Source organism: Lethenteron reissneri, chromosome 7, assembly GCF_015708825.2.
Source record: "Lethenteron reissneri isolate LAM-NWPU_2019-01 chromosome 7, ASM1570882v1, whole genome shotgun sequence".
In the NCBI taxonomy this organism is placed as follows: domain Eukaryota; kingdom Metazoa; phylum Chordata; class Hyperoartia; order Petromyzontiformes; family Petromyzontidae; genus Lethenteron; species Lethenteron reissneri.
This window is the reverse complement of record NC_083785.1, coordinates 8,335,342-8,352,015: the sequence shown is the minus strand read 5'-3', so window position 1 is coordinate 8,352,015 and position 16,674 is coordinate 8,335,342. Positions and strand designations below refer to the sequence as shown.

Genomic DNA, 16,674 nt, shown 5'->3' with positions numbered 1-16,674 from the left:
ATCACCACCACCATCATCACGACCACCACCCAACCGCCGTCTCCAATTCTCTGCGCGCTCTCTCTCTTCTCAGCTCGCCTCTGTCTCTCTCTCTCTGTCTGTCTCTCTCTCTCGAGCGTGCAGTCCCACCGCTCTCGTTCATTATCACAGCGAGCAAAAGCAAAGCAAGAATATTTTTTTGTTGAATAACAATTATTATTATTATAAGAAGAATTGTAACGTAGCGAATAACGGTAGTCCAGTAGCAGCAGCAGCAGCAACCCTGGCGGTTATCGATGCGCTAAAGTGGTCGTAGTCGTAACAACAGTTTGTTTCTCGGGGGTGGTGGTGGTGGTGTTGGTGGTGGTGGGCAGGGCATTCATTTCGGCCGAGTAAAAGTGCACGATTTGGGTCGTGGTGACTGGCGTGCCGGGTCTGCTTCGCCTCGCGGTGGGGTGGGGGCCCCGCGAGTCGGTGGGGGTGCTGTTCCCGCTGTCCCCGCTGCTCGTGAGTGAACGCCCGAGAAGCGTGGAATGAATTCGCGGCGAACTGCCTGAACTGGAACGCGCGCCGCGGGCTTACACGCCACGACGATGAGATTCGCCTCCTCTTCCTCCTCCTCCGCCTCCTCCTCCCCGTAATCGCGCATCGCGGTTGGGGCAGAGCCATCCCATCGAGAAGGATTCTCTCTCTCTCTCTCTCCTTCACCCCTCCGCTGCCGCGTCCTTCTCTCCCAGCGAAGACGCCGCCGCCGCTGCTGCTGCCACCGCTATCGCCGCCATAGCGGCAGCAACAGCAGCATTAGCAGCAACATTAGCAGCAACATCATCAGCAGCAGCAGCAGCAACAGCAGCAACAGCAGCAGCATCAGCACCAAGAACGGAACCCCACATCGGCACAAGCTGCCATCTCCGCCGCGGCGGCGACGGCGGCACCCGTGGCAAGTCGCTGCGTCTCTCTGCCATCCTCACGTTGCAGCATCAACATCTGCTGCTGCTGTTGCTGCTGTTGCGGTGTTGGTGGTGGCCGCTGCTGATTTGCGTCTGCTCCTGCCGCTGATTGTTGTGGGTCGTCGGTGAGGCGGGCGAGAGAGCGAGAGAGCGAGCGGGCGGGCGAGCAAGCGGGGAGATCGGGCAGGGCGCGGGCAGACAACAGCGGGGGAAGAGACGCGGACCGAGGCGAAGGATCGCACGGCGAGAGCGAGAGAGCGAGGAGCGAGAGAGAGAGAGGAGGGATACAAAGTGTAACCAGTGGCGACAGGGGAAGGCTGTAGCGAGGGGGGAGGTGGAGGGGTGGAGGAGGCGGGGGCCGGTGGAGGAGGAGGGAGTCCTGCTCCTCCTGACTCCCGCCTGGCGCGCAGCTACTAGAGGAGCGACCCCCATGGATAACGGCGTGAGCGCGGAAGACAATCGCACCCGGGACCCCGACTCCCGTGTCTCAAGCTCCTCTTCATCCTCCTCCTCCTCCTCCTCGTCGTCATCATCGTCGCCACCACCACCACCACTACCGCCGCCGCCGCCACCACCACCACCACCGCCGGCTTCACCACCCTTGGAGATCGCCGCTGCTGCCGCCCATCAGCCGATTGCTCCTCCTGCAGCCGCTGCCGCCGTAGTCGCAGCAGCAGCAGCCGCAGCAGCAGCAGCAGCAGCAGCAGCAGCAGCAGCCGGCCCCCCTCATGCCGTGCCCCCCCCAAGCCGGCTCACCAACTTCTTCATCGAGAACATCCTGAGGCCGGACTTTGGGCGGCGCAAAGAGCCCGGAGGAGGAGGAGGCGGCCGCGCGCTGCTCCTGCCGCCGAGGCCGCTGTCTGTGAGCAGGCGGGGCGAGGCGAACCTCGGAGGTGGTGGTGGTGGTGGTGGTGGAGGTGGTGGTGGTGGAGCAGGAGGAGGAGACAGCGCTTCGTCCAGCAGTCGCTCTCCCGAGAGGACTCGGCGCAATGGCGACCACGCGGACGAACGCGCTCACGACGGCGATGACGGCGACGGCGATGACGAGGATGAAGACGACGACGTTCTTAGCGTCGGTGGTGGTGGTGGAGGTGGTGGAGGAGGAAGCAGTCGAGGAAGAAACGCAATCATCATCCGCGAGCTCGGGCAAGGAGGCGGTGGTGGCGGCGGTGGTGGCGGCGGCGGCGCTTTCAGTTTGGACGGACAGACGAATCCCTGCAGCGGCCGCTTGCACCGCAAGGGGCTGGGAGGCTTGGCCAAGTCTCGAGCGAAGCCCGGAGCCAAGACGGACGGAGGAGCGACAGCGGAGAGCGCGCTGGAAATGGGGACCCTTCCCAACGCGGGCGGGCTGGGGGCAGCAGCAGGAGCAGCAGCAGCAGGAGGAGCATCAGGCAGTCCCGGAGTTGATCTGGCTTTGCAGCAGCAGCAGCAGCAGCAGCAAGCGATGGCGTGGCCTGCGTGGGTTTATTGTACCCGCTACTCGGATCGCCCCTCGTCCGGTAAGGACAGCGAGCCGGGGTTCAGTACCCGCGCGCGCGTGTGTGTGTCGTCTCGTCGTGCGCGTGTGTGTGTGTCGTCTCGTCATGCGTGTGTGTGTGTGTTAATGTGAACTTGTGTTCCAATGTGTGTGACCTCTCTTCCCCCCCCTCCACCCTACCTCGTGTGCCGTGCCGGTCTTCATAGGTGCTCGCTAACAGCACTTGCTCCTAAAGTCTAATAAGGCTATAGGGGAGATCTTTGTTTGTGGGTGTGCGAACGTGTGTGTGAAGGTGTGTTTCAATGTGTGTGCATGTGTTTGTGTGTATGGACGTGTGTTTGTATGTATGTACGTGTGAACGTGTGTGTGTGTGTGCGTGCACGTGTGTTTGTGTGTGTTAACGTGAGTTTCAATGGGTGTGCGTGCGTGAACGCGTGCGCGTGTTTCTGTACGCGCGTGAAAGTGCTTTAAATGTGTTTGCGTGTGTATTTGTGTGTTTGCGTGAACGCATTTGTGTGTGTACGTGTTTCAATGTGTGTGTGCGACTGTGCGTGTGTGAACGTGAGTGTGAGCATGTGTTTGTTTCGTGTGTGCTTGTGTGTCCGTGGGCTCGGAGCAGTGGTATAGTGGTTAGCGCCCTGGACTACGAACCTGGCTCGGTACTGGGCTTCCCCTAGGTCGACTCAGCCTAAACTAAGTACCGAGGGCGATGTGTAAACATCGCCACTGGGGAGACAAAAGCGGTCGGGCGTGGTGCTGGCCACCTACACCCACTTCGTGTGCAGTGCCGGCCTTTATAGGTGCTCGCTAACAGCACTTGTCCCAAAAGTATGTTCAGACTATACGGGATATCTTTGTTTTGTCCATGTGTGTGTGTGTGTGTGTCCGTGAAAATGTTTTGTATGTTAGGGTTCGCGTGTGAAAGTTCATCGGTGGGGTGTTCATCTCCACGTGCACGAACTTGTGTTTGCGTGTGAGAATGTTGGTGTGTGTTTGTGTGAAAGTGTGTTGGTGTGTGTTTGTGCGAAAGTGTGTTGGTGTGTGTTTGTGCGTGTGTTCATTGTGTGGCCTCAACGTGCACATAGCCTGGCACAAGCGCCGTGGTGACGTCTCCGCCACTTAGTGTCGAATGGCGGTTGTTATTGTTGTTATTGTGTGATGTTTGCAGTTTTTTTTTAATGCGTGTGTGTGTGAGAACGTGTTTTTGAATTAGCGCCCGTGTGTTACCGGTATGTTAGCGGGTTATTTTCCGATGTGTGTTTGAATGCACGTTTGCGTGTGTTGGTGTTTGTGTGTACGGTTTGCGCGAATGTGTGTTTGAATGCGTGTGTGTGTATGTTGACGTGTGTGTGTGTTTGTGTTAGTTTGTTTTGCGTGTGTTTGTCTTTGTGCATGTGCGTGTTGTGTGCTCGCTAAACAGCAATTGCCCCACAAGTATGTTCAGGCGAAATTGGGGATATTTGCATTTGATATGTGTGTGTGTGTATGTGTGTGTACGCATGCGTGTTTGTGAGTTTGTGTGTTGGTGCATTTTGTGTGTGTTGTCTTTGTGCACGTGTGTGCGCGTTTAAAAAACATGTACACTTGTGTCTACGTGTGTGTATTTGCGAGTGTGTGAACGTGCGTGTTGATGTTGGTGCGTGTTTGCATTTGAATGTGTGTATGATGATGATGATACTGTGTCTGTGTGTGCGCTCGTGTGTTTTCGAATGTAATTATGTTTCACGAATGTATTCGTGTATCAGAGTGAATGTGTGTTTGTATGTACTGTATGTGTATTGGTGTGTGGTGCTGACCACCCACCCCCTCGTGTGCCGTGCCGGCCTTCATAGGTGCTCGCTAACAGCACTTGCCCCAACAGTCTGTTAAGGCTATACGGGGATCTTTGCCTTTGTGTGTGTGTGTTGGTGTGATGGGTTTTGTCTGTGTATTGGTGTGTGTTGTGTTTTGTGTGTGCATGCGTTTGTGTGCATTTGTGTGTATGTATATATGTGTGTTAGGCATATGTTTATTGATGTGTGTGTTTGTAGGGTCAAGTTTTTGTGTCTGTAATGCGTTTGCGTGGAGGGCGTCGTGTTTCCGTGTGTCTGTGCACATTTGTACGTGCGTGTGAGTGTGTTTCTGTATGCATGCATGTATGTATTGTGTGAGTCTGTACGTATGAGTGTGCATATGCGTTTCATGTAAGTGTTAGCGTGCGTGGGGAGCGGTGGCGCAGTGATTAGCGCGCTGCACTACCGCGCCCGGCGACACGAGTTCGATTTCCGCTCACGGCCAACACCGTCACTGGGGAGACAAAGGCGGCCGGGCGTGGTGTTGGCCACCCACCCCCTCGTGTGCCGTGCCGGTCTTCATAGGTGTTCGCAAACAGCACTTGCCCCTAGCAGTCTGTTAAGGGTGTACGGGGGATCTTTGTCTTAGTTATTGTGAGTGTGTCTGTGTGATTGTGTGCGTGTACCCTATGTATGTGTGTATGGTTGGGTACGTAACTCCCGAAATGTTGCGTATGATTGAAAGTGTGCGTGCTTGCGCGAGTGTGTTTGTGTGTACGTATGTCTGTTGGTGTTTGTGTGTTTGTGTGTGTTAGTGTTGTTGTGTGGGGAGCGGTGGTGTAGCGGTTAGCGCTACGCTGCGCTACGAACCCGGCGACCCGGGTTTGCGATTCCTTCTCACGGCAAACACCGGTGGTGACGATTATCGAAACCGGTCCTGGGCCTCCCCTAGGTCGACCCAGCCTCAAATGAGTACCCGGTGCGATGTGTAAACATTGCCACGAGTGAGACAAAGGCGGCCGGGTGTGGTGTTGGCCACCCACCCCCTCGTGTGCCGTGCCGGTCTTCATAGGTGCTCGCTAACAGCACTTGCCCCAACATTCTGCTACAGGCTACACGGGGGATCTTTGTCTTTTGTGTATGTTGTGTTTGTATCTCCGTGTGTTTGCACGCGTGGGTGGGTGCGTATGAATTGGCCTGTGCATTCGCGTGTGAGTGTGTTGTTGAGTGTGTTATTGTGTATGTACGTGTGTTTGTACGTGTGTGTGTATGTACGTGTGTATGTGCGCGCGCGCCGCGTTGGCCCTTCATGGGTGCTGCTCGCAGACAGCACTTGCCCCAAAAGTCCGTGCAGGCTATACGGGGGATCTTTGTTTGTTTGATGTGCGCGTGTTTATTTTTTGTTAACGTGTTTGGGTGAGCGGTGGCGCAGTGGTTAGCGCGGCGCGCTACGACCCGGGCAAGCCGACTTTATTATTCGCGGCTATCATCGATGACAAGTGACATCAGAACCAACGTTAGAAGAAGCTTCCCCAGGTCGACTCAGCCTTAAAGTAGTTCCCCGGTGCGGTGTTGCAAACATCAGCGTTTGGGAAGACAAAGGCGGCCAAGGCGTGGTTCTCGTCACACTGCTGCCCGAATGGCCTCAAAATCCGCTCACTCACGGCGCTTACAGACAACAGTGCGGCAAAGTCTACACGGGGCGGGGGGGGGGGTGATTTGTGCAACGTGCAGCGCTTGCCAGCACGTTGTGTGTCCAGGTCGACTCAGCCGTAAAATGAGTAAGCTGGCGGAGTGCGTAAACACCGCGACTGGGGAGACAAAGGCGGCCAAGAGTGGTGCTGACCACCCCTAAGGCACTCGGGTGACGTCTCGGGCCTTCGTTAGGTGCTACTCGCGATCAGCACTTGCCCCTCCAGCCTGTTATGTCTATACGGGGGATCTTTGTCTTAGCTTTGTTTACGTGTTGTACGTGTTTATATTCGTGTGTGTGTGTGTGTGGAAGAACAACAAAGTGTGTATGCATGAGAGTGTCAACTGCGGACACGCGTACGCACACACACGCGTGACTTTACCACGTGCACCGTAGATTATATGTTGCGCGCGCGTGCGTGTGTGTGCGTTGGAGGTAAATGTTCTGCTAGCGAGTGCCTATTTCGGTGTGCGTACGACAAACCACGCGTGTCGAACTTCTTCCGCACCGTACGTGGCCGATTGTGCTACGAGTGATAATTCATCAGCGATCATTTACAACCGCGTCGCTCGCTCGTGGGGGTCGTTTGGCCATACTTCGCCACTGGTGGTCACGGCGAGTTGGTGCGCGGTTTGTGAGAGATGGCTCACTGCCGTGATCATTTGCGGGCCGGAATAGAACCCATCGTTGCGCGCCCGCACAACCACTGCGCCACCGCTCGCTCAATCCACGCACACGTACATACGTGTACGTACACACGATACCACGACGGGCGAAATTATTTTAAAACACACGACATACGAAAAAATAAAAAATAAATATTTTACTGTTGAACGCGTAGGCTTTCGCGACCAATATTATGAATCATCAATGTTTTTGGGTTTAGATCGCGTTATTTATAAATGTGTCGTAACCCTCCACCACCCGACACGGCCAATCAGTAAAAAACGTGTCACGTTGACAAAAGACAAATAGTTCACTGCTTTAGCCCACCGGTGTGTTGAAGCGTGAAACCACAACATTTACAATTTGAGTACGACGTTTCGCTGGTAATTGCATCCAGCATCATCGGGCAATTCGCCAGATGAAATTGAGTACCTCGACGTTTCGGCCAACTGGCCTTTGGTCGCAATCACAAGGCGCATCGTGAATGTGTTTATAGCACGTGGACAGCGAAACGCACGCGCATAAGTTCACACAAAGACGAAGATCCCCCGTAGAAGCTTCACAGACTTTTGGGGCACCTAATGAAGGCCGACACGGCACACAAGGGGAGTGTGGCGATCAGCACCACGCCAGGCCTTCTGTGTCGCCCTCGTGGCGATGCGATGCCTTAGACATCGCCGCAAGACTCATTTGAGGCTGAGTCGACCTAGGGGGAAAGATCGGGACCGGTTCAGATAATCGCCACTGGCGTCGGTGGCTGTGAGCGCGAATCGAACTCAGGTTCGCCGGGTGTCTTCCAAGCAACGCGCTAACCGCTGCGCCACCGCTCCCCGCACGCGCGCGAGCACTTGCACCCCCCTCCCCTTACCATCGTACCGTGCAAGCTCAGAACACGCGGCGTTATTTAACCTTACAACAGCAGCAATATAAATCAACGTTTGCCTATGAAATCAACGCCGCGTTCATTATACACAAGCGGTTAATAAGGGGGGGGGGGAAATATGTAATACTTACATTGTTCCCCGAGTAAGAGTGTTTTTTTTATAAATATTATTTCTCGGTTGTATGCCTTTAGTTTAATAATCAGGGTCTAAATAATTATGCAAACGTATGAAATATAAATCGAGGAGTGTGGGGAGCGGGGGCTATGGAGCTGGGGAGGGGGGGAGGTAGAGGGGGGGGCGAGTCTTGTCTGTGAAATTAATGTTTGTGCCATCATCAAATATTAACCATTGCACTTTCTGGCATGATATTAGAATAGCCAGGCGAGTGAATTGCATGGGCAGCATGGCACGTATAGGCAGGCATCTTTTATACAAACACAATGCATATATATATACCATTTAACTTATGAACCTCGGTTGGAGCGGTGGGCACGGTAGTTCGTGTGGCGACTGATTAAACAAAAACCATAATCTTAGCGGGTCAAGGCTGAACATTGATCGCTAGGCGAGTGATGTTCTGTAACCACGTCTTGGTTCCTTAACGTTTATTTGTTGCCACCACCAATCAGCACACGGACCGGCGTGGTGAAGTATGGCCAAACGACCGCTGATCACCGACACCGCGTTAGATAGGGAGGCCTTATACACTAAACTATATCTGTTTTTCTTGGTTCCTTCGGTACAGTCACGTAGAAGACGGCTGCTTGCGTTGTAGCCGAAACGTCGTGAGAATTATTTTATTATGTTTTATTTTTATTATTTTATTACTTCCCTTCTACGTGACTTTACCGAAAGAACCAATAAGATGAATCCCTGCAGTCACGAAAGCTTTACATCGAAATATATATTTGTTTTTATTTCACCAGCTAAGGCCCCCCCCTTAGTTACATAGCTCGAATTCAGAAGCGACTTCGCCACGAAAGACAGCCGAACGAAGTGGCTTATCATCGCGTGGGCATTTCAGAGCAGGCAAAATACACTTGAGCGCGTGTTTTCTAAATGTGGGAGTCAAAATACTGGAGGACCCCGAGAAAAATCCACGCGACCACGGGGGGAGAGAGAGAGACACACGCACGCAGACTCCAAATATACAGCAGCAGGCGTACGCGGTCGTGGATCGAACCCACGAACCTCCTGCATACCAGGCGAGGGCGTTAACACCTCGCTACCGGCAGCAGCTTGACAAAGGGTGCGTGGAATCGCAATTCGTCGGCATTATCATCGTAACTATAATATTTGGTTTGTGGACGTAATGGCAAACGTTATTGTCCACTCACGTCGGCTCTTCGAGACATCGGCGTTCCTTCGCCTTAACCGGGGACATCCATTCAGTGCGTACGCATGGAGGGGGGAGAGGGGGGGTAACTCAAATGCGTAGCTTGCGTATGGGGGGGGGGGGGTCTACTGACAATGCACGCATAGGAAACGGGGGTAAAGCCTCGATATTAATTTGTCTACATTGGTTTTCAAATAAGTTAGATAGGCCGGCGGTGGACTATCTGTTTGCGTAAACACGTGAATATTATTAATCCTTGATCGATTCTGCGTGGATTAAATATCGGCCGTTCTATAGGATTCGGGGGGGTGGGGGTGCGTCAGGCGTACGTACGCAGGTGGGGGGGGGGGTGTAAAAAGTCCGCGTGCGTACAGGGAGGGGATGGAGGGGTCGGGTTTTGACAGATTTTTGCGTACCTACGACACGGATGGCCCCCTAACTGGGACCCGGGGGGGGGGGGTAGGAAACTTTGGCCGACGCGACGCCCTCGCTCGCAAACGCATAAACCTCGCGCCCTATCGATCGAACGCGAATATCGATTAGGTTTTGTTGTTGTTGTTTTTTTTTGAGTTGTAAAATGTGTCCGTTTATATTTCCCTCTGCAACGATGGCAAACTTTGCGGGGGGTTTTCTTTTGTTGCTGTTGTTGTATCGTGCACAGATTCCGCGAGCCCGTTCCATTCAACACCACCCTCCACCCGACCCCCCCCCCCCCACTGGTTAGTTGTGTTGCGTGTACGGTGGGGGGTGCGGTAGCGTAGCAGCGGTCGGCGCTACGAACCTAGCGATCCGAGTTCGACTCCGGAAAAACCTAAGAATACCGAGTTCGACTCTCGCTCACGGCCACCGACAACCCAGTGACGATTATCTGAAGCGGTCCTTGGTCGACTTAGCCTCAAACGAGTTCCTCGTGCGGTGTGTAAACATCGCAGCGAGGGAGACAAATGCGGCCGGGCGTGGTGCTGACAACCCACCCCCTCGTGTGCAGTGCCGGCCTGCGTAGATGCTCGCAAACAGCACTTGCCCCAACAGTCTGTTAGAGGCTATACGGGGGATCTTTGTCTTTGTTGTGTACGGCATTGCTTCATGCGAAGTGCTGTTGTCAATAACAGCAGCAGCATAGGCTCTGGCGATGCTGCTGCTGACGATGATGATCGCCAGAATGTACCGCATGCGGCGCAGACTTACATAGCTCGCCTTCAAGCAAACCATGCCCGATAACATTGGTCTGGAAGGCCAATAGACCGATGGCCACATAGGGCCACGTAAAAAGCAGTCTAAATCATTGACCACGCGGGCATGTCGAATGGGCTCGTGCTTTCTCTGGCGTCTACGCACGATCAGATGCGCGTGGCTGGATTCGTCGAAGCCGTGAATCTTTTGCAGCGGCTTCGTAACGACCACCGGCTGGCAACTCATTTGAGCCACCACCGCAAGGAAAACAACAAAAGGCAGGGATACCTCCATCTCCGGGCGACCCTTAAGAAGAAGCACGACGGCTGCTGGGCGTCCACAATCGGTGGTGGTGGTGGTGATGTGGAGAGAACCACTCGTGATCAATAATTCACTCGCCTCTATAATCAAAACACCTGGGCCTCCCACGTGTCAATCTCTCCCCCTCGTCCCCCCTCTCTCGCCCCTCTCCGTGTCTCTCTCGCGCTCGTATTTGTTAGTATACAACGTGCTGTAGGATCTCTCTGCGATGCAACAACAACAATAACAACAACAATAACAACAACAACACCGACAATAAAGGGCTCTTTCCCCAAGTCGATAGGCCAGGATACAAATGCTTGCTCGATAAAAAAAAACCCAATAGGCTGATGGGACGTTTTAAAATGTAGATATTAAAATCTCGGTATAGCACAGAGTTCCGCTTACGATTTAATGTAATTGTACACAATGCTCCACGGTAATTTAGAGTGCCCGTGGGTTTATATATATTGGTGGACAGTTGTTTGTGTGTGGTCGTTATAAGACGGGCGGTCAATGCTTCGGTGTGTAGGTGTTTTGCAAAGACGTGCAAGGAAGATGTGGTTGTTTGTAAGTAGTAGTATCGTGCGCGTGCAAGTTCAGTAATAATTGCACGGTGTTAAACGGCGCCTCCGATTAGCACGGTTGACTACGTACGGTGCGAAAGAAGCTCTACATACACACGCTATGAGCATGTACGATAGCGTATACTTGCCGTGGGTAGAATGACAATAATGTGTAGTGTAGGCGTTGTGTATGTTGAACTTCTTTCGCACCGCACGTAGCAAGCCGTGCTCATCGGAGATGCGGCATAGGTGCTACAGAAATCTACAATGTATTGCCGTGCTAATATACACTACTCGTGTTATGCAAATATATTCAATAAACGTGTTCTAATTGCGTACGCATGCGACGTACACAGATGTACGTATATATATATATATACACACACACGCACAGGACACAAGCATAGGCGGTCGTACTTTCAGTAAGCATAATATACACAACATCGTCGTACGTGAGCGTGTAGGATTGTACAATTCCGCAGGCGTCCACGCGAACACAATATACACATACATGCAATGATAATCCGCGTGTTTTTTGGGGGGTTAGGCCACGTGGTAGTTTTATGCCCAAAACAATTATTGTCATCGGCCCGCCACCACCCGGCAAGATTAAGCCATGAAGTGCCAATGCATTTATCAAATTCTGACACACGTGGACACCCACGATACGTAATGATATTTACATAAATAGATAGTTGAACAAAACATTGACAGAAGTTTGTTCCGCAATAGAAAAAAATATGTATATATACAATTACATTGCATGGCCATCAGCATATCCTAGCCTCCTGCCCGCCGATGTCTCCCCACAGCAGCGTTTGTATGAGCAGGAAAATCATGGATCGGTTTTGAACGCTCAGTCTCATCAGCAGAGCTGGAGCCAGCCAAAGAGATGCTGCCAATTAAGCAAATGAACATCGGTTTGCGTGCGCGCGCGTGAGTGTGTGAGTGAGTGTGTGTGTGAGCGAGTGAGTGTGTGAGTGTGTGAGTGAGTGAGTGTGTGAATGAGTGTGTGAGTGAGTGTGTGAGTGTGTGAGTGAGTGTGGGAGTGTGTGAGTGAGTGAATGTGTGAGTGAGTGTGTGAGTGAGTGTGTGAGTGTATGAATGAGTGAGTGTGTGAATGAGTGAGTGTGTGAGTGAGTGTGTGTGTGAGTGTGTGTGTGATTCGCGATCGTGCAACGAACTCGGCCACCCGAGTTCGATTCCCGCTTACGTCCAACACCGGTGACGATTATCTGAACCGGTCCTGGGCCTCCTCCCCTAGGTCGACTCAGCCTCAAATGAGCACCTGGTGCGGTGTGGAGGCGTGGTGCTGGCCACCCACCACCTTCTCGTGGTACCGTCCCGGCCTTCATCGGTGCACGCAGATCTGCACTTGCCCCAACAGTCTGTTGAGGCTATACGGGGGGGGGTCTTTGTGTGTATCGCGTAAGGCTGCAAAATGCAATTACAAAAATCCGATCTCTTCCCGGTCGTTCGCAATACCCGTTAGGCCCCGTGTGTTTGCAATGTAAAGCGACGCGTTTGGACATTCTATTGGCTTGGAAGTTGCGCGTGTTTTTTTTTGTTGTTGTTGTTGATATCTGCTGTGAAGAAGGGCCATCGCCCGAAACGTCGAATAGTATCTAGGTCACCTTTACAGGATATGTTGTCGATATTTGCGCTTAATGCATCACTGCCCATCGCCGCAGCATACGTGAAGCGGGCATCACCAAGTAACATTTTTTTTGTTTTATTCGGGAGCCATCGTAAGAGGGGCGGACACACAACGGGCTCGCTCGTGCGTCCATTAACGTCCTTCCGACGTCTTTTTCCGACGTCCTCTCAACGTCTTTTTTTGACGTCCCATCGACGTCTTCTCAACGTCTGAGCACGTGACCAGACGCGATGTCACTCCCGGGGTATTCCCACTCCCCACCCCCCAGCAGCCAATCAGATGCGCGCGCGCGCACGTCACGTGTTATGCACGTGACGTGCGGTGCGCGAACAATATTCAATATTCGCGGTTTGCTTCTTGACGTTGCAGTCATCACGGATGCAACGACCCCAATGTGATGTGCGTACTAACGTTGTAATAAATACATAAATAAAACGTGTACACGAGTGTAATAACAATTAGACCATTAATATTGATATTTAGCCATATAAAAAAACTATTTTAATATTCGCGGTTTGCTTTTGAATTTTTTTTATTTTTTTTATTTTACCAGCTAAGGCCCAGTGAGCTTTTTAGCTCTTATTTTTTAGAAGCGACCTGGCCACAAATGATAATATAGATTATATATATTTGTTGTGTAGGCAAAGTCCTCGCGTTACCACATGTATATTTATATTGACGAGTACAACTGTTGATGGGCTCTTCTCTCGCTACCACAAAACTGCACGCTGATGAGCTCTGATGTAGACGAAACCGAACCTTATCATCCACCGTTGTGTACTGCTCATGGAATATTTCTGAAATATTCAATTTATGGTACTGTACTAAAATAAAATGCTGAATGGTTTCATAACAATAAGACATTTACGCAAGCACGTGGGTTTTTTTTGTTGTTAATTTTTTTATAAATTACGGAAATTTAAGAATGTCACAGTCATTGACAATTTTTGAACCGCATTGGCATTTCCTTATCAAACGGGGCACAGCATTCCAATTGACGGCATACTCACGCCTAACAAACCATACCGATTAACAACGCGCCAAATTATCGTCAACAACGAGGCGTGCGAAACACCTTCCCACGATTGTCTCTGGCGAGTAAATGTGTTAGTTCCACGGCACATCGGCCGCGCGGACTCCTCTGGGCGATTTCGCGAACGTCCCCAGCAAGCGTTGGGAGCGTTTTTTGTTCGTGTTTTTGTTCGTGTCGATGGCGAGCAAACACTCGGGGAACGGGCTTTCGACGTTCGAGGTGTGATCTTCGAACAGACCTACGTTTGGTTTTAATTGGATCGAGGTTCGCAGCCAGTCTCGACAACACAAACGACGGAGCGTGGATGACTTTGTGTGTGTGTGTGGAAGCGTGGCTCGGCGGCGCTGCATTCGAGCGCGTATTCCTCGCATTGTTGAATAGACGGGTGCGCTTGAATAGGCCCCAGTGCGTTCGCAATGCAAAGCGACGGGTTGGACATGTCATTGGTACGGAAGTTGCAATTGTTTTGGTGGTTGTTGTTGTTGTTGTAATATCTGCTGTGAGGAAGGGCCATCGCCCGAAACGTCGAATAGTATATACGTCACATTTCAACGCCGCGTGTGTTGAGTATATGTTGTTGTTGTTGATATTTGTGCCTTATGCACTACCGCCGCCCATCGTCGTAGCAAACATCAGCGGCTTCACCAAATATTTTGTTTCATTTGGAAGCCCTCGTACGAGGTCTCGACATACACAACAGCCTCGTGTGTCATTGGCCGGCGTGCGCTTTGCCACGTGCGTACACACAACATACAAAGATCCCCCGTATAGCCTTAACAGAGACTGTTGGGGCAAGTGCTGTTAGCGAGCACCTATGAAGGCCGGAACGGCACACGAGGGGGTGGGGTGGCCAGTACCACGCCCGACCGCCTTTGTCTCCACAGTGGCGATGTTTTTTACACACCGCACCAGGCACTCATTTGAGGCTGAGTCGACCTAGAAGAGGCCCAGACCGCTTCAGATAATCGTCACCGGTCTTCGCCGTGAGTGGGAATCGAACTCGGGTCACCGGGTGCGTAGCGCAGCGCGCTAACTCACTACACGACCGCTCCACACACACATTCACACGTACACACATACAAACAAAGACAAAGATCTCCCGTATAGCCTTAACAGAGACTCTCGGGGCAAGTGCTGGTTAGCGAGCACCTATTAAGGTCTTCACGGCGCGCGCGAGGCGGCTGTTGTGGCGCCCATCCGTCTTTGTATCCCCCGGGTGCCGAGGCTTTACACACCGCACCAGACATCCATTCAAGGCTCAGGCAGTCGACCTATAGGCCCTGTTGGCAAGTCCCAGAGCGGGTTTCTATTCATTTTATGTTGAACTTCTTTCGCGCCGTACACAGCCCACCGCCCATCGCTCGGCTCACGCGTCAAACGCTCCGCGACCACTGCCCCATACAAAGACAAAGATCCCCCCACCCCCCCATAGCCTCAACTAGTCAGGGGCAAGTGCACTTAGCACCTACGAAGGCGAGCAAGGGCGGACGGGAGGGAGGGGGGTGGGTTGCCAGGAACCACGCCTGGCCGCCTTTGTCTCCCCAGTGCTCATCGTCTACAAGCCGCCCAAGGTACTCATTTAAGGCTGAGTCGACCTAGGGAAAGCCGAGGACCGGTTTAAATAATCGCCGCTGCTATTGGTCGTGAGCGGGAATGAAACTGGGGTCGGCAGGGGTTCGTAGCGAAGTGCGTAAACACGCTGCAGGATATCCACACTCCTCACCGCATCTCCACAACACGTGCACCTACAATATTGCAGACAGTAGCGAAACGTAAAATAACATAACTACACTTAATATATTATTCTCATCATATAATCTTGCCCAATGCGTGCGTATGCATATAGACGCAGTTTGGTGAACGGTTGTGGCATATCAGTATATATATTAAAAAATACACGTTTTCACATTTCAGACAATGTTATGCCCAATGTTATTTTGACACGTGTGTTCGTACGTAGGCATGTGTATGTGTGCGTGCGTGTGTACGCAGTTTTTGATGCGTGTGTTAACACTCAAAATTGTATATCAGCATATACATAAATAGCTTATCAGCACATATATATTAAACACACGTTTTCACATATAAGACAATATTATGCACTTATGCCCAATGTTATTTTGACACGTGTCTTCGTACGTAGGCATGCATATGTGCGTGCGTGTGTAAGTAGTTGCAGTGCAGTTTTCAATGCGCGCGTTTCTGTGTTCACTCAAAATTGCCCACGGAAACATTTTTTTGAGCTGTCATATGTCACGCACAGTGCGCCAACGGTGGCGCAAGTGGTTAGCGCGCTGCGCTGTGAACCTCGGCAACCTGGGTTCGATTCGTATCCTGGGTTATTATCGTTGGCGACTTTTGAAAACTCACAGAATCGTCCACAACAGCCCTTCCCTAAAGAGGAACGAGGATCACATTCGGCCCTATCCGCACAACACTCGGGGCAATGTCGCAATCCCTTTCTCTATCTCTCTGCTCATGAAGGATCGTTGGCCGAAACGTCGACTCGGTTATTTTGTGTGTTCCTCTAAAGGGCAGTGGTGGTCCTGGCAAATGTGTTGTTGTTGTTGTCGTTAAGTGTGGGCACCGCTGCTGCCGACACAATGCAGCCGTAGCATCACTACGCACGCGTGAGTCGCGAGTGGTATCCATGCTGCTCACTGGCCCATACTCCTCAACCCCTTCCACAGAACGCGCACTGACCGCCGTGGTGAAGTATGATCAAACAATCTCCATGGCCAATGTGGGGGGGGGGGGGGTGAGGTCTTCGTCTCCATCCAGCAGTAGAGTAACAAAGAGACAGCTGTTTGTACGTGTGTCTGTACACTGCAAGCCATTCATTGCTCCGTGCTGTCTGGAGCATTTTCGCCTCCTCGTGCCTTTGGTGGTCTACTCAGTCGGTGAAGTCGCTCGCCAGCTATCAGTAACCTGTGGTTATGTGGTTATAAAGGCTGCAACCCTTAACGCGATGCTATTATTATTGCTAATACTACAATTTTGATTTAAAGCTTTCGTGACTGCAGGGATTAATCTTCTTGGTTCTTTCGGTAAAGTCACGTAGAAGGGAAATAATAAAATAATAAAAATAAAACATAATAAATAAAAAATTCTCACGACGTTTCGGCCACAACGCAAGCGGCGTCCCAATGATTGGGACGCTGTCTTTCCGACAGCTCTGTTTCTTCACC

The 16,674-nt window shown here is 51.8% G+C and overlaps 1 protein-coding gene across 1 annotated transcript in view; it reads left to right on the top strand.

Annotated features, from left to right (window-relative positions):
* The first annotated feature begins 1,918 nt into the window (after window positions 1–1,918).
* The window catches only part of LOC133358867 (homeobox protein engrailed-1-like), a 51,147-nt gene continuing 36,391 nt past the window's right edge, over window positions 1,919–16,674 (top strand). The window contains exon 1 of the mRNA XM_061577326.1: window positions 1,919–2,323. Within this exon, the coding sequence (XP_061433310.1) occupies window positions 1,919–2,323 (405 nt within the window). The remainder of the gene's footprint in view (window positions 2,324–16,674) is intronic.